Consider the following 22,344-nt stretch of genomic DNA (forward strand, 5'->3'; position numbering starts at 1 on the left):
TGACAATATTGTATAGAGTGGTACACCTGATATATAAGAGGTAAAAGCAAACAAGATTTGGTTAATGTAAAGGAAGATGACCATGCGTTTTGTGTAGAATTGCATTACATTCCAAATAGTTTGTAATTTTGAATAGAAAAAAAGAATTATTAGACGAAGATAAGTCTCTAGTGTTTGTAAAATCGAGGTTATATTCAAGATGGATTGTAAACATAATTTCAGTTGTTTTCTATTAAAATAAGATTCCTATAAAATTCCTAATTATTTCAAAATGTCTATCTATTTGTTAGTGATATTCTGTGTCATAATTTATTTATGTTCATACACAATTCTTTCTTTTTGCTTATATATTATATTATGTCTCAGTTATAAATATTTATAGGATCCCTTAGTTAAGTTAACATTGGTAACTGAACATGTATTAATACACCTCTAATAACATTGTATTATTTTGAATTTTCCAGGTTTCTGATGAAAAACAACAGAAAATATCCAATTTTTTTGCTGTTTCAAAAGAGGTACCTGTCAGTTCTTCAAATCCTCAAAGAAAGATCTCCAGTTACTTTACTGTGCCAAAGCAAGAGGCACAAAATATAGAAATAAATGGAGATGTTATAGCAATAGAGGATACAATAATACAAGACCATATTAATTGTAATTTAGACAGTGAGAAAAATGAAAATAAAAATATTACTGAAGTGACATGTGAAATTAGCAGAGGAATTGTGGATAATGTTACTTCAAATTACAAGAGAAATGAGGACATAAAACTTATTCAAGAGAAAACTAATAAAATTGGAAAGGATACTATAAACTTACCTTTAGATTACGCAAGGGATGATTATAGTAGAACTTCTCAGAACATTCCAAAGAATTCTAATCAATCAAGTAGGTCACCATGTGAAACGCTTTGTACAACTTGTTTAAAAACTTCCCCTGGAAGTGAACAAAATTCTTGCAACAACTGTAATTTGTCTGAGAAAACAAACAAATCAATAACATTTGAAAAAGAGATTGTCTTTCCTGGTGAAGGCCATTTTGTTAAAGTTTGTAATAATTCAGTATTGATAGATGGAGTGGATAAAAGTCCAGACGTTATTCCTGCTACTCCACCAGTACTTAAGAAAGGGAATAGAAGCAGAAATATTGTTGAAAAACCAATCAAGAGAAAATTCAATTTCAGTGAGTCATCTGAGTTGAAAAAGAAATGTTTATCTCAAGTAGAATCAAAAATTAAAGATCCTACTAAATTCCATAGTGAAGAAAGTAACTCTAAATGTCAAATCTCTCCATCCGAAGAGAAAGAAAATGTTAAAGTTTTAAAAATTAAAAATCCATTTGGTAAACCCAATAGTAGTTTGGAACAAAGTCCTTGCTCATTTTCCTCAAAAGATGACAAGGAAAATAAAGGGAAAAATTACAGTTGCACTACAATACAAAAAGCACCTGAAAGTTCAGAAATAAAAATGGATATTAAATGTGTGCTTGACGAAAATAATAGAAAATTAGACGAAAACTGTGAGACAAATCATAATGTAGTTGACAGTGTGGTGCAACAAAAAAGAAATGAAAATTTAAAAAAATGATAAAATAACCTCCTTTAATAGTATTGAACATGAAGGTGAAGTACACTCCATTTCCGTAGCTAAAAATAATGAGCTTATTGGATCTGAGGGAGATAAACATTTTTTTGAAGAGTCGAGTTCTGTTATTAACAATTCAGTTTCTACAAAGAAGGGCATATTTGAAGTAAATCAGAATCAACCCCAATTCTGTGAACCTGAAGATATTAGTACAAGTTTTTTTGAGGATTTAAGCTTTGATGAATCTAATTTTAAAGAGTGAGTACATATTACATTTTGTTTCTATAAATATATTATAATTTTCATCACTCATAAATATTACCAAATAAATTTCATTAAAGAGATCTATAGCCAGATTATAAAACTGTAGTACTGTCAACATCAGATATTTTAAGTACGATTACAGATTTTCATGTTGATCTCATTTCCCTTGTATTAAAACCATTGCTAGGAAAGTCTAGAATGTACTATGGAATTCTCTTGTTGTAATATTATTATATATACAAGTACTAAATATTTTTGTTTATGTCAGTCATTTCTTTAAATTACCTTTTAGTTACTTTGGAGTTCATTTTGTGGTTCAATAATTTTGGTTTGCTCCTTGCAGCTCAGGTTATCTTATATTGTTAAAAGGATTAAGTTTTCTTTTGTTATCCAATCAATGTTTAGCTCTTGAATACAGGATTATATGTATCATGTTGTTGAAATGTTTGTTTAAATTGGTGCATTCAGATGTTTTCCAGTTTTTACATACAATTTAGAATGTCCTCTGTAATTTATAATTCACTTAAATCTGTTGAGGTAATACAACCAGCTCTTGGTTGTATTACCTCTCATATCTGACCCTAATGGGACAGGGCCATGGTTGTAATAGTAAAAAGTTAGATAACCCAATGAGCAAAAAAAAAGAAAAAACAAATAAAAAAACTTTTCTGACAAATTCTGAAAAACACTGGTACTGTAATATAATAGTGTACTTGTGTCAAGGAAGTGAATTCATTATTAATGATTGGTTTGTTTGAGGTGTGGTCAGTTTTATGGTCAAGGATGTGGTAAGTGCTTGGTAGTTGCTTATCTGCAAGTAGGTAAGATTAATCAGTGCCTGCTTTATTGGCTGTAGTGTCAAAACTTGAGGTGTCTTGATCTAATTTTTTAGTTACTGCATTTCCACACATTAATTTCTGTAGTAGTCAATTTTTTAAGGGTTTTCTCAAATATATTCTGACATCCAGCGTGGTACCACATATTGCAGGGTCCAAAACATTTTTATTCCTGAGAATTTAACTCCTACGGTACAAGAGCCACAAGGATACTTTGTTGGCATTTAAAATCTCAATCAAGTTAAGACTGGGTTAATAAAGGGATAAATATGTATTCAGGTTGATGTTATGTAAAACAGAGTTTGTGAGAGGCAAATAATTTAACAGTGAGTGTATACAGTATTAGAATTTATAGATGAAAATTAAAGTATATGAGTTGTGGCTAGAAAATAACCGGACTGACACTGAAAACAAATTTTGTTTATAAATATTTACAATTATCCCCTTCAATGTACTCCACTCCTCTATCTCTATACTGCTCCATGTGAATTTTACACTGTGTTATAATTGTTATAATGCTGCAGATTAATCTCAGTAATCCTGTTCATGACTTACGTCACTTTTTCTTTTACTGCTTCAACAGTCAAATCTTGTTCCTATTAAAGCTGACTTGACTTAGGGAACAAAAGAACATCACAGGGGGCCAAGTTGGGTGTGAGTAGCGTGGATCATATAAGACAGGGATGTTTGTTTGCAGGGGGGAGTCACGTGGCCAGGGGTGGAATAAGTACAGGAGCCACACAAATCTTGAGGAGGGGGATTCATGTGGCCGGGGTGGAATAAGTGCAGGAGTCACACACGAATCTCGAGGAGGAGTAGTCACGTAGCTGGGGGTGGAATAAGTACAGGAGCCACACAAATCTCAAGGAGGGGGAGTCACATGGCTGGGGGTTGGAATAAGTACAGGAGCCACACGAATCTCAAGGAGGGGGAGTCACGTGGCTGGGGGTGGAATAAGTACGGGAGCCACAGGAATCTCAAGGAGGGGGAGTCACATGGCTGGGGGTGGAATAAGTACAGGAGCCACAGGAATCCAAGGAGGGGGAGTCACATGGCGGGGGGGGGGGTGGAATAAGTACAGGAGTCACACGAATATCAAGGAGGGGGAATCACGTGGCGGGGGTTGGAATAAGTACAGGAGCCACGCGAATCTCGAGGAGGGGGAGTCACGTGGCTGGGGGGTGGGAATAAGTACAGGAACCACACGAATCTTGAGGATGGGGACTCACGTGGCCGGGGGTGGAATAAGTACAGGAGCCACACGAATCTCAAGGAGGGGAAGTCACGTAACCGGCAGTATGATGTCCAGCCTTATTACATTCGTCCTGAGGGTTCGCCAATACTAACCCCATTATTTTCTAGCCATACCTCGTATATACCATACTGTTTACAGCAACTAACTGATGAAAATCCTAAAAGTCAGGGGACACTTAACATTATTACCTCAGGAATATCCTGATGAGTCAGTTATGCCGAGGTCGGATATGAGGAGTTCTACTGTATATGTCTTTTCCTATTTTACTTGTATTATCTCATATTTTTCCTCAAGTATCATAATTTATGTTTTTAATTCCATTATTTCTTGTTTTAAACACCAATTTTCTTCCAATAGTGCTCAGCGCTTTTGCAACCATTTCTAATTTATTCGCTCTACTGCTTTTGTTTTTTAAAAAGCTATTTTTATCAAAGTTGCTTTGAAGTTTCTTAAACTATTTATTGGAGTCTGATGACCTATTTCTTGGTTTTGTAAGAATAGTTGTTGGTTTTCTTTGAAATTGTTGCATTTCCAATTTTCATTTTATGAACAGGTCATTTTTTAAAGTTTTTTATTTAATTTTCTTTGGGCTGGTACAGTTAACATAAAGATATTTTATGTTATGTATATTATACTCAAACCATCCATTGTCAATAACAAATTTTTAGCATTGCCGTTTGTTGATATCTCTAGACCTATAAAGTTGGACAATGGCAGACGCTGCAAGGTGATTGCAGTAGAAAAGCTGGAGGCTTGCGGAGAGGTTGTCCTAACTCTTCAACCTTGTGACTCTATCTCTGGAGAGACAGCTGTATGTGTCCTCAGGGGCTCTTGGTGAGTTAGTATCAACAATGTACATCTGACCAGATTTGGATCAGTTACAAAATATTAATGTAATTATAGGAGTATAAACCCTTATTAATTTTTTAAAATATAAAATTAGTATTCAAATGAAGACATAACATAACCATGCATAGCAGTTGGCCAAATACATAGCATTTATGAATGAATTTAAGAATGTCTACCTTATAAAAAGAACCACAAATCCTTATTAATTAAAAACCGTAAGTACTATAATATTCTTTCTGAATTAACCAAAGCTTGAGATTACTTCAAAAATATACTAGAGTATTAACCTCTAGTAGATTTATTTCTTCTTTGTTTGGACAAGAAGCTTATAAATTGCACTTAGTCCTATAAGGAGCTTAGTGCTGCTTTTGTAGTGACAGGATGGGTAAGGTTAGGGAGTAGGGGTCGCCTCCTATCGAAATCCATGAGGAAGAATTAGGGCAGTAATCTCAAAGTCATGTCTTTCCGGAAGAAGGAGAGGCCAGCTCTGAACCAGCCTCTCCAGTCAAAGCAGGCTGGGGGTGGCACACCCTTATGAGGCTAGCAAGAACCTCTGATGCTTAGAAAGCGAACCCCACCAACTCCAACAGTCATCTCCTGCAGTAGACTAGACCTATCGAATTACCCTTGTACCCCAGAATCTCGACATTTGCGGTTAGTGATGTGCCGCTCCTGGACAGCCATAAGGTTGCCCAAATTTAAGTGACACATCGGTTTTCGCTGTGCCCAGTGTGCATTCAACTGGATGGAAGGTATAAACCAGCCAGAAGTTTATCCCTGCTGGGTGATGAAACCAGTTGGCAAGTTATTGTAAAATTTTATACCAGTACAAAAAGTTTGTTTTTAGGAAAAATTTCTAAGTGGTTTGGGAGAGTGAATGAGTTTTAGTGCCGCAAAGATTGAAAGGTGACTGTTTTACTGGGAGTAGATTTTGTTTTTGAAGACAAAAAACATGCACTCCAACAAGTATAAACTCGACCAAGTCAGCAAGTTAAATTGCCTAAAGAAACCTCTACATGATTGAGATCGATCAAGTCCACATATTACTATTACAGCCTTCTTCTGAATCGTAAGTAGAGCCCTAGTTCTGGTGGATTCAAGATCCCATATGATTAAAATGCTACCACTCTAAAGTCTAAAAGAATACGTAAATGTATGTATCGACTGAAAGAAGTAACATTACATAACAAAGGCATTTCAAGTTTTGTGACATTAAAAGAAATCATCAGTGGGCAACATTGCTAAATATGTGTCTTGACTGGAGCAATAACGTGGTATACTTTTGTCCAGAGAGTTACGGGACATTCTGTAAACATTACAAGCTATGTTAATGTGACAAGTGTAATAACCGTATACTGTTATTGATTTTTGTGTAGTAAAAATTGGTAATACCTGAAAATAATTTGTTACTTTCATAAAATAGGAAGTTAAAATTAAAATGTTAATACACTAGAAACTAAATATGTCAAACGTTTGTGATAAATTGTTCAACACAGTTCTAGACTAGATCTATGTAATATATCATATCAATGTATCAGAAGAATTTACATTTCTGCATGTACCAACATAGTTTACTATGGAATAGCCTCTAACACTTTGGGTGCCAGCAGACTGAAGCTATTTGTGTTGTCACCACAGGACATCCACAGTGGTGAGGGAGGGTGATGTGGTGAGTGTAACAGCCACCCAGATGAGCAACCAGCCCGGCTGTTGGGTGGTGGACAACGACGCCGGGATGCTGACCACCCACCCCGACACACTGGTCTCCGGCACAACCATTGTCGGTTCACTGTTCTGCACGCGGCGCTCTGTGCTCTCGGACATGTACCGGGGCATGGACGCCGATTCTTCCATCATGGTCATGGGCAGTTTCCTTCACCAGCTTCTCCAGGAGGTACATCAGCTCATCGTGTTATCTCATGTTCTACGTCCTTATGACGTAGAAGTAACAATGTCTTGAAATGTAGCAGATTGAACATAGTTGATTTACATACATTGTTAGGACTTAAAATTGATACAAATTTAAACTGAAATTTCATGTTAATTATCTAGTAAACAAACTAAGCTCTTCTTGGTTTGCAATGAAAATATTAGCAGATTCAGTATTTATTTCAACTTGTAAAATTGTATACTATGCCTATTTGAGAGAGTTTATAAAACAAACAACAAATTATCACAAATATTAGGAAATCCCAAGGACAAAACCACATTCGAAAACTAATCAGGAATTTATGAAATTAAATGCAACGACTGTGATAAATTGTACATTGGCCAAACTAAAAGGAACATTAAGACACGATTCAAAGAACACTTTGCACATATAAAATATGGAAGAAATGAAAAATCTGCTGTGGCGAATCACTGTATTGAATCTGGACACACCACCTCTAATAAAAATTTACGATTATTAAAAGAAGTTACTAACACAATACAATTAAATGCTTGGGAAACATTTTACATTAACACAAGTCAAGAAAAACTTATCAATAATGAAGACGGACAAATTCAAAATTCAGTTTTACTCTCATCTCAATTTATAAAAAAATTAAAATTAAATTCTGATTAAATATTTTATACTGGCTAACCGTACATCCAAATTGTTTACCATATGTTATTATAAAATTAATTATTATTTAAAAAATGTAAACATTTGATAATTTGTGAAGTGCCTGATGATGGAATCTTTCATTCAGAAAGGCCTTGCACAAAATAAAAAATTATATTGGAAAATGTTGTATTCGTTTATACTAGTGATACTACAACATTTGAAGGTTGTTTTTGTTTTGATTTCTTTATTAGATGAAGTGGTTAGGGTGAGTAGGGTTTAATTCAAAATGTTATCCATGAGCTGAAGGAACACATTAAAGATGAAATCCAATTCTGTTCACAAAAGTTCATACATCTCGTACGTTTTGTTGACTGAATAAAAAATGGCAGCCAAATGGAATTTATCGTTTTTTGTGTGTTAAAAGTAAAATAGCAACACTTCTTCATCATTTTTAAAAACCTTAAAGTTCATTTAAACTGTTTTTTTTCCAATATAAGGAGATGTAAAGTGCAACTACAAATTTTGAATAATTAATCCACATTTTGTGCGACCTATCAGATGAAAAAGCATTAAAAACCGTACCGACATGAATTGTGAAAATAATTAAATAAATATGATGTACTGTATGATGAAAGATTTTTGTAGTTTTATAGTTAAGAAAATTAGTACTGTATTTTCAAAATGGTGAAATCGATTCATATTTTAACGTTATATTTTTAAAGTAATAATTTCAAGAGGTATTTAATTCAAATTTCTATAGTTATCTTGTGGAAGTAGACCATTAAACCAAACAAATAAACTTGAAATGGCTGGCTTGTTAACATGTATGGAACCACTGTCTGGACAATTATGTTGCTTAGAGACAGAACTGTGTGTCTTGGCTATACATGCAGACCACTGTCTGGACAGTCTTTTTGATTACTTAACTTGTAAGAAGATGATATAATCTAATATGCAAAACAGGAAGAAACAATTTATAAGTTACGCCGGAACTACTTGCGTTGTCATAGAAATGCTTCCTGCGCAATATTACGGCAAATTTAGTAAAACTATAAACTATCTGAGTAAAAGCATATAAGATTTTAAAATTCCCAAAGAAACTTCTAAAATATCTAATAGAATGGTAACTATAACACACCTCCTACTTCACAGAAGCATTTGTTACCTGGCGTAACCCTTACAAATCCTGTATTGTAGGTTCACAAAGAAAGCTTACTAATTTCTGAAATTATTATTTATGCACATGTGCATTGTAATTTGTCTACTGATTTAGTTTTTATTTTATCATTTTATCCACTGGTTTTCTTTCTAGGTGCTGAAAAGAAAGGTTTCCTCACTGGAAGGAATTAACGGAGTTTTAAGTGAATTTGTCTCATCCCGCCACTTCATCTTCAGCTTATATTCTTCAGGGATGCCTCTTGATGAAACAAAAGAATCTCTTAGTGAATTTGTTCCCAAGATTCATGCATTTGTTCAGAAATATATCAATAACAGCAGGTAAGTGAAAATAACAAGTAGCTGTGCAGATTTCTGTCGTTTATATAAATTATCGTTGAAAGTTTGAGAAGGTTTTACAGATAATACAATTTAATTGTGTTTGTTTAACCAATCTTAATTTATATTGGTGTGCATTTTATCCAGTGCAGTTACTCAACCAACCAATTGGAACAGTAAAGAATCATGGAGTGGGACCATCACAGATGTGGCAGACATTGAAGAAAACATCTGGACTCCCAAATTGGGAATTAAAGGAAAAGTAGATGTCACAGTCAAAACACATAAACAAAACATCAAAAAGGTAATTATTTGTTTGAGTTGTTGGTTTCATTATTGTAACTTTGATGTAAAATCAATTTTGACTTGAAATGTTCAAAGAAACTGGGTCTTGTTCTAACATTTCATAGTTTTTTTGTTAACTTTTAAATTAGTATTTATGGATAGAATTTATTGTTTTGCATTTAACTTCTTTATTCTTCTTTTTAAATTCTTTGTTCTGTTCTGGTAAAGCTGAGTCTTACTATCCAAGTTTTCAGAATCAGTTTCAAAACACTGTTACAAGTATATGTGTTAACACGTTCACTGCTAACACAATTTTATGTAATGTTTGCCAGTGCTAAACAAATTATTTTTTCAGAATCATTTTTTTTCAAATTTAAGTTATAACAACCTTTTAAATTGAGTATATATGCTTTTTTGTGTCAATTTACTAAAAAAAAAATAATGACGCCCATGGGTGTCATCAGCACACGGCACCAATTTTTTAGCTGTGTGCGGGTGACGCTGATGGGCTTATTTGTTTTTTTGCAACCTTGGTATAATTAAAAAGACCTTTTATTGTACAAATAATGTTTTAATACAATATTGGTCACACATTTAAAAGCTATTTACATCAAAATAAACTAAATGTTTGTATTTGTTTACACATGTTTACTCATAGTAAACTTTTAAACAATCTCCTAGGCACAGCGGAACGATCTCTGAGCATCCTTCACATCGATAAATGGTGTCTTTGCGCCTTCCTCTCGGTTAGGATTTACAATTTTACACCATACTTATGGCGCTTATTTTTCATATATTGTTTGAACTGTAAACGGCCTCTAAATAAGACCATCGACTTGTCTAGACTGAGCTCCTTACCAAGCAATTACAGGTTCTCCATCTTGTTATTTAGGTAGTCCATTGCAGGTCTGATTTTATGTAACCGATCAGTAGGTGCATCGTCATTTTTGACAAAGTGCAAGCACCGTAAAATGAGAAAAAACCAATCTCTTGTCATATACTCACTAAAACAAGTTTTAAACAATTTGTCAGTCCTCTAGTACATTTTTAATTGTTGGATTTGCACTATCCCTGTATGAAACAAGAGCCCAGAAACGTTTTCATTTAAGTTAGGGTAAGAGGTTTCCAACCTGTGATTCAAGGATTTTCTTGTGTAGATTCTGACAAAAAAATCTCTTCGGCATTATCATTTGTCCCTCTAACAACTGGCTCTAGAAAAACATCGTCAAAAATCATATTAAAATAATCAATAGGCTCATCGCCCGGTACAGGAACTCGCAAACCGGTAGGCTGAGAAAACAGATACGTTTTCATGTCAAGAGTTACAGACCAAGGTAAAACAGGCCGTGGTTGTTTCCAACCTCGACGATGATTACCTGTAGTGGTAGGTTTTATTGAGTGACAGGTTGTGTGTGGGGGGTCAGCGGTCATCGGTAAAGATGGCTGAGTAGAGCTGCTTGAGCTTACCACAGTTGGTCTGCGGTGTCTTCACTCACGCTTTCGATATCTGAATCAGTCTCACCATCACTGTTCGGCTTCCAACTATCACTACTACTGAATTCATCTTCTATATCGATCTGCCGATCGATTTCACTCATAGTTAAAACAAGTTATGAAAAACGTTATCTTCATCATCACTCATTTTAAGGTCAAAGGAACCGCACAAACTACGAATGAAGAGTTCTCTGACTGAACATAACCTATAAGAACATCAGTACTAATGCGTACACAACGCTAAACTGACGTACAAGGCCAGGCTTGGCGGGAAACGAGAGCGCGCCAAAACAAAGAAGCACGAAGCCGCGTGGCGTCGCCTGCACTGAACGTGTTAATTGTAGTTTGGTTGATACATAAAATTAAATTTTTCTAGAAAGTGCCATTAGTAGTTCATTTTTATCTATTACATTTCCAAATGCTACAAAACAGGTAAATCCCAATTAGAATGCAGCATATACCAAATGATATGTTGTGGACAAAAATATTGTCCAGCATCAAACATGCCAAAATGAAATAATAATATCTTATAAGGAGTAACTAACAGCATTATGATATTTTAAAGATAAAACTAACATCTTAGTTACAACAGAAAGTAATTATGTATTGATAAGTAATAAGATGTGAAAAGAAAGTAACAACTAAAAGCTGAACATAATATAAGAATAATCATAATAAATAAGAACAATAACAAAAATAATACTGTGTCTGTATTTAAAAAATAAAATTGGGTAACGTGCTGTCAGAATTGAAAAATATATCAAGACTATATTAGTTAATTGAATTAAACAGCCTAATCATTATATTGAGATGTGGATACACCTTAAGTTAAATGGAGGTGTTGAACTAGACTAGATATTGCTTCTATTTATCGCACATATGGGTATAGGATTCATTCCAGTTTCAATTTCAATAATCCAAAAATGACCTAAACCATGATTTTAACTACCAGACGTCCTTTTCTGACTCTTTTCATCATATTTGTATCTATTCTTTAGATCATTGTTTTCCTTTGTGTTACTGAAAATCTAAAAAATCGCCGTGTGCTAATATTTTACTTGTACGTATTGTAAAAATTTTCAATAAATTTGTTTTTTATGAAATTTCCAATATAAGATTGTAAAATTTACAAACCACCAATAATGTAGACAATGAGGATTCATGTCAAAGTTCAGATTAATATATACTATACATCACAGAAAACTTATGATAAAAAGCAGTATATAACGTATCCATCACAAAATATGCTATTCTGCAGGTGATGCCTCTGGAACTGAAGACAGGTAGAGCATCATTCTCAGCTGAACATAGAGGCCAGGTGATCCTCTACACCATGATGATGTCAGAACTGGGGCAGACCGTGGACTCGGGGCTCCTGCTCTATCTTAGGTATCTTTCAAATTTTTTACTCATAACCTCAAGGAAATTGTTAGAAGAGTGGGGTTGTATAAAAGCCTGTAATAAAGAACATAAGTTGTGCTACGGAAGTGGGCCTTTTTATTATTGGCTCGTTCTAGATGAACTTCTTACGATCTGGGTCAGATATCATATGAAGCTGCTCTTGATATGATGTTTCATGCTTGTATTGGATACCAGATATTATTCCTTAATTTATTTGCAAAAGAAGCAATTACAGTGTACTTTTTAACCATTTCAACACAAGTCTTACGTATGTCAGTTTTTGTCAAACCGAAATTGATCCATCGTTATTACTGTGATTTATGTATAAAAGTAAAGTCTGAGGAAAAACTAGACAGCTAATTACATCCATATATTGGTTTAAGTGTCTGGTACGTACAAAAAATACGCTGTGTGCTTGATGTTTTGGAAGTCATATTTTCATAAAACGTCTAAAACGATATGTTATAATGAAACAACCTTAACAACCAATTATTAACAGTCCTTACTTTTTACTGTTATTTACAGTTTTTACATCCATTTCACAAAATAACATCTAGAAAAGATGTATTTACAAACACATTTTTTTATTAAGAAAATAACAAGAGTTTTTTAAACTTGTAAAACATTTGGCACTGCTTTCTATAACCTGTAGTAAAAAAAAGTGCAATATATTTAAACATAATTTTGAATCAATTGTAAATAAATCAAGTCCAGGTTTTCACAAAGAAAGTTATATGATTACTAGTAGTTATCTGTGGCATGCAATTTCATTTAGAAAATCAAGGACGCCATGAGCATATTCTCTTTAAATCACATTCTAAACAACCTTGGGATAGTTGATAGTCAATGAAAAATATTCTGTTCTCTTAATCCATTTTAGATTTAAGTTTAAAGGCCCTGAAGTCGAAGAGTGAAACTGTTTTTATAAGTACCTCTTCTAAAATTTCTCGAATTTCTCCCCAAAATTTCAAAGAATTTTATTGAGTAGCTCTAACGATTTCAGTAACAATTAAACTATTTTAGGCCAGTTTAGAGGAATCCTAAGTCAAAGTACGTAGCTTTTCAGTTTTCACATTTATGATGTAATAAATATTGAAATTTTACTGTAGACGGTTAATATCTAAATAAAAACAATCCCAGACAAAAAAAAGTTTCTGCATGTTGGCATTTGTAAACTGTAACTGACCTTGACATATGAATAACAAGAAACATTTTCTATCACCTGTTTAAATGTGTATAAATTATTATACTTATTGTTCTTGACCGTGATCGGTCATTAAAAACATATTTACTATTTGCTGACTAAACCGAAGAGGGAGTTTTCAAGACTTTATGCCAGCTTTCCGGGCATAGCCCGGAGCAAGTTTTGAAATAGGAATATGCCTATATGTTAATCAGGAATCCTAAGAATGTCCATGTAAAATTTCAATATAATCGGTCCAGTAGTTTTTACGTAATTGATTAACACACAGACATCATTTAATTTGTATATAATAGTATAGATAAAAAAAATTTGATTTTAAGGTTTCAAGATTATGGAGTTTTTTAAATGTTTGAAAGTTTTACAACTATATGAACATGGTATTAATGAGTTATTGTCCCATCTGAGTTTGGAAATTAAACATCTAACTAATAATAATTATTTTGCATTTAGAGATGACGGCCACATGTGAAATCTATGTTTCTTCCGACAGAACCGGAATGTGCATATTCCGACCACATCTTGTATCTTCTTAATGTTTATATGATACCTGTTTTGAAAAATATTTTCATTACTTTTTCTACTGTAATATAATCGGTTTGTATCCTGAGGACACAAGTAGCTTATGACGAATAAATAGGGTTAGATTTGTTTTGCTGCCTACAGGGAAGGGGTGATGAAGGAGGTGAAGGTTGGGGTGGCGGAACGTCGGGATCTGATGTTGCTGCGCAATCAGCTTGTGAGCGAATTGCGAGCTAGCCATCGCGTTGTCGTAGCTGACAACCATCAGGTAGCACCACCCTCCCTGCCGCACCCCATTAACCATCACTCTGCCTGTGCCAAGTGTCCCTACCTCACCCTGTGTTCGTCTGCTCTCAGGTATTGCACAGTTTTTTTTTTTTTTTATTCTCTCTAAAGATATTTAATAGACCCAATTGACTTCCCAATGTATGTTTTATAATATACTAACAGAGAATTACAATTGTATTTTTTGATGAAACTAATTACGATTTTAATTCACTTTAATTCACTCTTAATGCCAAATTATTGCAATTTTATTTAACCCAAAAAATTATGTATGTATTGCACTGCTGACTGCCTGACCTTGCCCCTCAACAAGTGACACTCATCAGAAATAAAAACTATCCTTGTACTGGCCACTTATCTTTTTTTTTATAAAAAAAGAAGAAGCCGATCATATTTTAAGCCCTATTCTGCCCGTCCTCATGGGCCACTGGCCTGTGCGAGGATCTTATCAAACAGAATACGGGGGAGAATCGATACAGTACAAGGTCTATGGTACTGACAAAAAGTGCAACGGTTACATAAAGGATCTAAGAAACTATTTGAACCAGAACCGAACTGGTGAAACTTTTTGTAGTTTATCTAAGAGCATTGCGTAAAATTCTTAATCATAAATTTTGAACATAGTCACAGTTTAAGATAATTTCTCATGCGGCTTTTAGAGAATCTTTTGTAGTTTTTGTAACAGTTCATAATTATAAAAGGTATAACACAACGTTTCAAGGATTGGAATCTATCTTCTTTGTCTAATCCTCCAATTCGTCTGATTCCAATCCTCAAAATGTTTTGTTATACCTTTTATAACTTTTAACAATGGCAAATGTCCAAGATTCTGTTATCCTTTCAAACCTTCCATCGTCAATAACAAACTTTAAACAAAGAAAAAGTTTAATCAGTTTGAAAACGTATCAACATTTGCTTTTGTGAAATTAAAAATATTTTTTTTAATTTACCAATCATTTATATATCCATCCTGGGATGGGACCCTAGTGGTACTATTATCTATAATCCCAGTAACATAATTAAATATTACTTTTAAATTAATTAAGCTTGTTACACCAACAGTTTTCTAACATTCCAGAGTGAGTGGATCCGAAGAGTTGTCGAACACAAATCCGTTGCAAGGCCTCTCCGTAGCGAGCACTGCTCACCTACAGATGGAGCACATGCTGTATGTGTTCCACTGGACAGGCCTACTGAGGTTAGAGCACACAGATAATCAGCTACGGAGTCCAGCTCTGCACGATATTTGGACACTGCCTCCTGCCGAAAGGTTAGTCTGTACTACAAGATGATCGGTAGGACCTCTGAAGCTATTTAATTAGATTCAGAAGAGCATACATTCATTCATATATGCATTGATAATACAATTATATTAGTTGTGTCAGTTACAAGATGGTTATAGTATGCTATATAATATTTCTAATGAGGTTTACAAAGGTATTTATTTATAATTTTATGGCCTACATTGGACCACTTTAGTCACTTTATATTTTCTAGTCTTTCTTCTTTTATCCACCCAATATTTCTTCATCCTTTCCGAGCGTAATTTCCTTTCCTCCTCCGGAACCACTCTTCCTATTCGTTGTTTGTTTCTTTTCAGCTGTAGTGTAGAGTATTTGTCATTCAATATCTTCAATGTGTTAATCCTCTACTGTAATTTGTAACTCTCTCATATCTTCTTTTAATTCTGTGATCCATTTAATGTCACTTTTACTATACCACAGTTTTTCTACTATTTTCCTGCTAATTCTATTTTCAGGTGTTCTTAACAAATGCCCCAGGAATGATATTCGTTTCTTTTTAATTATACTTGTAATGGGGTCTATATTTTTGTAGACTGTTTCATTGGAAGCTAGTCTCCAAACTCCGTCTACTTGATAGTTTTTGTTTCAGCAAGTTCTGACTATTCTTCTCTCCATCTTAAGAACCTTATCTATTGCAATAGTATTTGTTGTTTTAAATATTGTTTCACTTGCGTATGTAATTTGTGGCAGAGCAACTGTTTTGTAGTGTCTTAATTTTGTATTTATTGAAAGACATTTTTTATTATACGTATTCTTAGTAGCATGTTTAATCTTAGTTAGTTTGTCTATTTTACTTTGCCAAGATGGTTTTTCATTCAGGTTATAAGTGATTACTTCTCCTAAGTATTTAAATTTCTGCACAATTTTTATATTGTGGTTGTCCAACCTTATTTTATTTGCAAGTGGAGGCTGCGTTAATAAAACTTCTGTTTTTTCAAACGATATCTTTAAACCAATTTTCTGAGCTATATCTTGTAAAGATTTAATTTGCTGTTTTGTTTCCTGAATGTCATTGGCCAAAAGAGCTAAGTCATCAGCAAACCCCAGACAGTTCAGATTAATGTTGTCCCTTTGATATCCAATCTTTATGTTTTTTTGGTTATTTCTTTCCCATTCCCTCATGACGTACTCTAATGCACAGTTAAAAAGAAGCGGTGATAATCCATCACCTTGTCTTAAGCCAGTCTTTATCTGAAATGGTTCTGAAAGTTCTCCTCTAAACTTTATTTTAGACTTTGTATTACTTAATGTTAGTTCTATTAATTTAATTAATTTGGGGTGAAGTCCAAAATGTCTCAGTATTTTTAATAGTGATATTCTATGAATGGAATCATAGGCTTTCTTGAAATCAACAAATGTTATCGAGAGTTGTTTATTTTGTTTTCTATAATATGCCATAATTAACTTTAGTGTAATTATTTGCTCTGTACAACTTCTCCAAGGCCTGAATCCTCCTTGGTATTCTCCAAGTTCTTGATCTAGTTGGTCCTTAATCCTTGAAAGGTGACAGATGTAATCCGGATAACTATAGAGGTATATCACTCCTCGATTGTACTTATAAGATTTTTTCAAAGATTCTCTACAACAGGATTACAAAGGTATATCGAAGGAATAAGTTTTAATTCTGTGTCCTCTGTTGCTAATATTATGATACACAGTATACACTTGCACATATTTTGTTTTAGTTAATCATTCTAAATTACCACTGTCAGAATAAAATGTCCAAATTATAAAAAAGTTTTAGTTTCTACAATCCAATAAAATAACTGCTGTTCATACAATGAAACCAGCGGTCTTGGTACTTTTTTTATTATGTTTCCAAAATCTTCTTTGTTTTTGTGTTGTAATTTTATTGAACAGATATTTATACACAATAGATTTTTATTTCTCAGTCAATACATAGCGTACATAAAGAATTGTCATAGATTTCAATATAAAGTCATAAGGTCACCACTAAACATTTGTTTAAATAACACAAAGTTAACCAGTTCTTAATATTAAGATTCAGTAAGAAGTTTAAAACATTGTTGACTACAAATATCATAATCTAAAACTACTATTACGATTTAAAATAATTAAAGAACCCAATTTTATATGAAAGGGTATTAAATAAAATCATTTACGTAATAATTCCCTCATAATATTTTGAAATATACCATGTTAAAATTTAAAATGTACAATTTTAAGTTTTTTTTATTTCACAATTTTGTTTAGGTCGTGTTGTAGTTACGATGATAATATGTAGTATGAGATTTTGGATTGTTACTGTTAACGGATCAATTAATTGTATTATCTAGATGTTATTTATTTGTCTAATGATTTATGACAATATTTTACGATACAATCTTTTTTATTATTATAGAAAAATAATTGATTTTTATTGATAAAATTTTTTACTTATTATTTAATGTTACTTTTATGTAATACAATACTGCATTTCAAATTTGATATTTGGTTGTATATAAAAAGAAAACAACACTCAAAACACTCTGTTTTGTTACTGAGTGCGTTTTAAGTAAACTAAATTAAGTAAGCTCTCTTGTCAACAGAAGGAAGAGAGGCACTTGTGTCCCAGAAGTGCGGCTGGTGGGAGAGGTGACAGAGGTTACCGTAGGGAGTTATGAGCATGTCTTTGAGTGGGACTGTGAGGGTGGCTGCCCCCTGGCGGAGGGAGACTATGTCATTGTAAGCTCTCAGTCTCGACCTGCCGTCGCCGCCGGGCCTGTCCGACATCTAGCAGAGTGCCAGCTCACGTTGCATCTGGAGAGGTACACAGTTTGTACACTGAGTTACGTCATAATATTAGTCTAAATCTACACTTTCACTGCTGACAACGCCTTTTGACACATTTAAACGTATTTTGACTTCAGCATTTTTATTTTTATTTAAAAAAAAATCATTGTTTTTAAGTTTTTAAACAAGACTTTTCGTTTGAAAATGTTTATGCGTAAGATTTGTTTTAGAAAGGTGAAGAATTCAGTTGAAAAAAGTAAGTCTCATGTTTTTCTTATAATTGGTTAAAAATTATATTTATTTAAAAATCATTAAAATGGGCGGCAATGTAAGAAAGTTGTCAAAATTAGGAGGCGGTAGTGAAAGAGTTAAAATACTGAATAAAACTAATAATGAATTATATACAGAGTGAGGTATACCACCCGTCTAAGTTGTATAGCGGCTGAACTGAGCAATCTGTCTGCTTCATTTGAAGATAAAACTCCTGTATTTTGAACCTGTATGGTGTGACAAAGCAACCTTCCAGAGCAATGGAGAAGTGAACCATCACAATATGAGTTTCTGGACTTTTGAGAATCACCATTGGATGTGAGAGGTAGATAACCAAAGGTACTGGATCCTCAATTTCCGGTGCGGTATTGTTGGTAACCAAATTGTTGGTCCGTGAACGACATATTGACGGAAATATTTACAACAATTTCTTCATTGATTACCTGCCCAATTCATTGTTGAATATTCCTGAACGGACTATCCAAGAAATGAGGTTTATGCTCGATGGGGTGCCAGCCGACTATTCTGAAGTGGTGCGAAAAATCGAAGGAATACGAGGAAGGATGAGAAATAACCTCAAAAATGGATTGAGAGAGGTGGATCAGTCAACTGCCCCCCTCCCTCCCCAAGATCTCTGAATTGAATGTGCACAGACTACTACTTGTGGGGAAGGTTAAAAGACTTGGTTTATGAACGCCTACGACTCGAGAGGACATGAAACAACGAAACGAAATTGCTGTTCAATCAACAAACGGAGAAGAGGTTTTAAGGACTGTAGAAAACTTCATTTTCAGGTAGAACTTTGTTTGGAAAACAACGAATAACAGTTCTAACATCTATAAATAAAGTTGGTTAAATAACATAAATGTTGGATTAAAATTTAAACATACAAAAGTGTAGGAATAATATTTACCTAAATTTCAGCATCTAACGGAGTTTTCAGAAAAGTTTTCAAAGAGGTTAAACAAAGTTAAATCACTAAGAACTTACGGCAATACAGGAATTCAAAACGCTGTAATGACAATAAAACGTCATAAAAATTAGTATTTTTGGTGCCATTTCTCAATCATGTAAGATAAAGCCCAACTTTAAGTACAAACGTTTTAGTTTGTACTTAAGAGAGCTATTGATACGTTTAATGAAAGACATGCCTTGCTATTTGAATTTTTGAGGGTTTACAAGTTTAACCTTTCCAGCGTTATTGACGCGGATCCGCGGAGGGCCACTACAAGCTCAAAACGTCATTGCCGTGGATCCGCGTTTTTGCATTCTTTATTTTCTTACTGCTATGTTAGTTGAATATTTTGCTGCTAGATGGTTCTAGTAGTCATGCGACATACAGACGGGTTGCCCCGCCTCGAATTCTGTTACAATGGGAGTGGCAGTTGCTTCTAATTGGCCAAACACTGTCTAGGGGGCTTGGCCCCGTGCCTTTCACAAAGTCATTGACGGGAGCTCCCGTCAAGGCATCTAGCCAGTTAGTTAGTGGGAAGCGTCCGGTACACGCATATGTATGTTGGTTATTGCTAATTTTCTGTTGTGTCCTATTCTTTTTAAAGTAAATTATATTCGTATTATATACAGCAGTTTCCAGTATTTATTTAGTGTTTTTTACCATTAATTCGTGTGAATGGCGAATCCAGACGATTCGGAATTTGAAGATTCGGTAATTTTGAGCAATTACTTGGTCAACCCCAAACTTTTTCATATTTTACTACGGTCATAAGGATGTTATTAGAAAGCAAAAAACATAATTCAAGCCCCGCAAGGCTGTCCTACAAGTTGCCGAGCGATAAGAAGGTTCAAAGTCCACGCGATAACAGTGGCTTGCGGGAGACGCGCGGAATGCCAGTTGTGACAGCCTGCCGCCAAATAAACACTCTTTGTCTACTTTTGTATTTTTCTAATTTTATTGGTTTGTAATATAGTATATGTTTATCTATAAAACTGTGTTTCATTCCCATACTTACTGAATAAATAAAAAAATATTGGTGACAACTACACTGCTATTCTACGATATTCTCAAAAGTTAAAAATTAGCCTAGGAAATCCAAAAAGGGCTAAACAAATTTTATTCACCGTTACATAACTCAATTTTGACATACAGAAAGGAAAAAAAAATTAACTTTACACATTGGAAATTTTTAAAAATTGTAACTTTATTAAAGATCAGGTCTAATTTTTCATGATGCTTAAAGGGTTAAAATATTCTAAATTTGAGGTATTTAAAAAAAATTGGAAATTAGTTGAAAAGTGAGTAGTTGAAATGTAACATATTTTTAGAAAGAGTACTTCTTTGGTAACCTTGAATAAAAATTTGCTAAACTTTTAGCAAAGTAAAAAAAAAAAATAAACTATGGAACAGTATAGCTTTGACACATGTGGGCCATTCTGTATACAAAAAGCAAAATAAATTAAAACTTTTTCAAAATGATCGTTGAATAGATAAGACCTTTAAAATGAGGTACGGATCGAGCAACCTTTACATTTGAGAACCTTTCAAAAGTTACCCATAACCTCCCCTCCCCCAAAGTGCCATTTTGGGGTATTTTTGGGTGTTAAAAATTATTTTCCTGAATTCTTTGACTTTGATTGAACTAATCAGAATTCATGGTCTATAGTCCCCGAACTGTATCAATAACTAAACTATGGTCTATACTTTGTCAAAGAGTTCCTAAATGTAGATGTCCACTATATGTTTCAGAACTATTGTTCAATCATCTAGTGGTTAAAAACAAAAAGGTATAAGGGCTCCACATGGGGTTGTAAAAGTTTAAACATTTAAAAAATAACACAAATACATCATTAACAAAAACATAAGTAAATATACAAAATGACATAAACATTTCGGCACGACAGTTGGTAGTCCTACCGCCCAATTAGTGAACTAATTGATTATTTCAGTGAACTAATCAATTTGATAAGATGATACTTAATGACTGGCCCAGTAATTTTCTAGTTTACTGATATAATTGTTACAAGCATGTTTTCATCATTGTTTATGTTATCATCATTTTAGTCCATCTCAAGTTCCTGCGTACAAATCCAATGTCCTTGTGTTTAATTTCACTAGTGATTCAGTACTCTGATTATCACCAATTTGTGTTTGTACTCCAGAGATCTCAGTGTCCAACAGAAGGAGGACATGGTTTGGCACTTGGACAGATACGAGTCACAGAGTGGCCTGGTGTTCAACATGACCAACCTGGGCAGTCTCCTGGATAATACAGAGCAGGTGTGTTACTTTCTCCTCATAAAAATAAAGCAAAAAACTAGTGTCAAGGTATTGCAAGATCTCAAATCATCTACAAGTTTAATATTAGTCATTGTTTTAGTGTTAGCTTTAAAACTACATTAACCAGTCTGAACATGTCTGAGTCCCAATCCGGTTTAAGATCTTAAGAATATTAGCATTGCTCGATGAGAAGCAGAGATTACTAAACTGTAACTCTGAGAAGTCTGAGAGGAGTTCCACCCCACGTAAAATTAAAAAAAATACAAGGTTTTAAAGCTCTAAATGCAGTTTTTATGCATTTCTCAAATGTAAAGGAATATTTCTTATATTTTTTGCAGAGAGGTACTAATACACCATTCAAGTATGTTCCGCCTCAAATCGAGCTCCATATATTAGTACCAAATAGAGAATTACATAATTTATAGGGAATTCTTATGTAGATAATTCTTAATAACATCTTGTTACTTCATAACAATTGAGCAAGTACAGAACTGTGATGTTGGAAGGCTGGCAGATTGCGGAAAGCTGTCATAGATCTGGAAGTGCCCTCATTCAACCCTAAGCTAAGTTCCAGAGTGTTGAAGGCCAGTGTGGATGTGATGGCTCTACTGAATGACCAACAGAAAAAGGCCATCTTCAGGACCTTGGCGGCTGAGCACTACATCCTCATCAAGGGCATGCCAGGCACAGGTACTTATAAATTTTTATGTCTTAGAGATTTATTGTAAGTAAGCTTCATTTTTTGTCAAATAGAGGGCTTATAAGCGAAGGTTTAGACTATCAAC

General features: G+C 33.9%; 1 protein-coding gene across 1 annotated transcript in view; it reads left to right on the forward strand.

Moving 5' to 3' along the window:
• Positions 1-1,581: 1,581 nt before the first annotated feature.
• LOC124355239 (DNA replication ATP-dependent helicase/nuclease DNA2) overlaps positions 1,582-22,344 on the forward strand; it is a gene marked incomplete at its 5' end in the record, with an annotated part of 45,033 nt that continues 24,270 nt past the window's right edge. The window contains 11 exons of the mRNA XM_046806286.1: positions 1,582-1,841; positions 4,632-4,772; positions 6,426-6,681; positions 8,648-8,832; positions 8,977-9,133; positions 11,867-11,997; positions 13,877-14,089; positions 15,096-15,287; positions 17,871-18,089; positions 21,442-21,559; positions 22,066-22,249. Coding sequence (XP_046662242.1) covers positions 1,582-1,841; positions 4,632-4,772; positions 6,426-6,681; positions 8,648-8,832; positions 8,977-9,133; positions 11,867-11,997; positions 13,877-14,089; positions 15,096-15,287; positions 17,871-18,089; positions 21,442-21,559; positions 22,066-22,249 — 2,056 coding nt within the window. The remainder of the gene's footprint in view (positions 1,842-4,631; positions 4,773-6,425; positions 6,682-8,647; positions 8,833-8,976; positions 9,134-11,866; positions 11,998-13,876; positions 14,090-15,095; positions 15,288-17,870; positions 18,090-21,441; positions 21,560-22,065; positions 22,250-22,344) is intronic.

The sequence above is a fragment of the Homalodisca vitripennis genome, chromosome 1 (assembly GCF_021130785.1).
Source record: "Homalodisca vitripennis isolate AUS2020 chromosome 1, UT_GWSS_2.1, whole genome shotgun sequence".
Classification (NCBI taxonomy): domain Eukaryota; kingdom Metazoa; phylum Arthropoda; class Insecta; order Hemiptera; family Cicadellidae; genus Homalodisca; species Homalodisca vitripennis.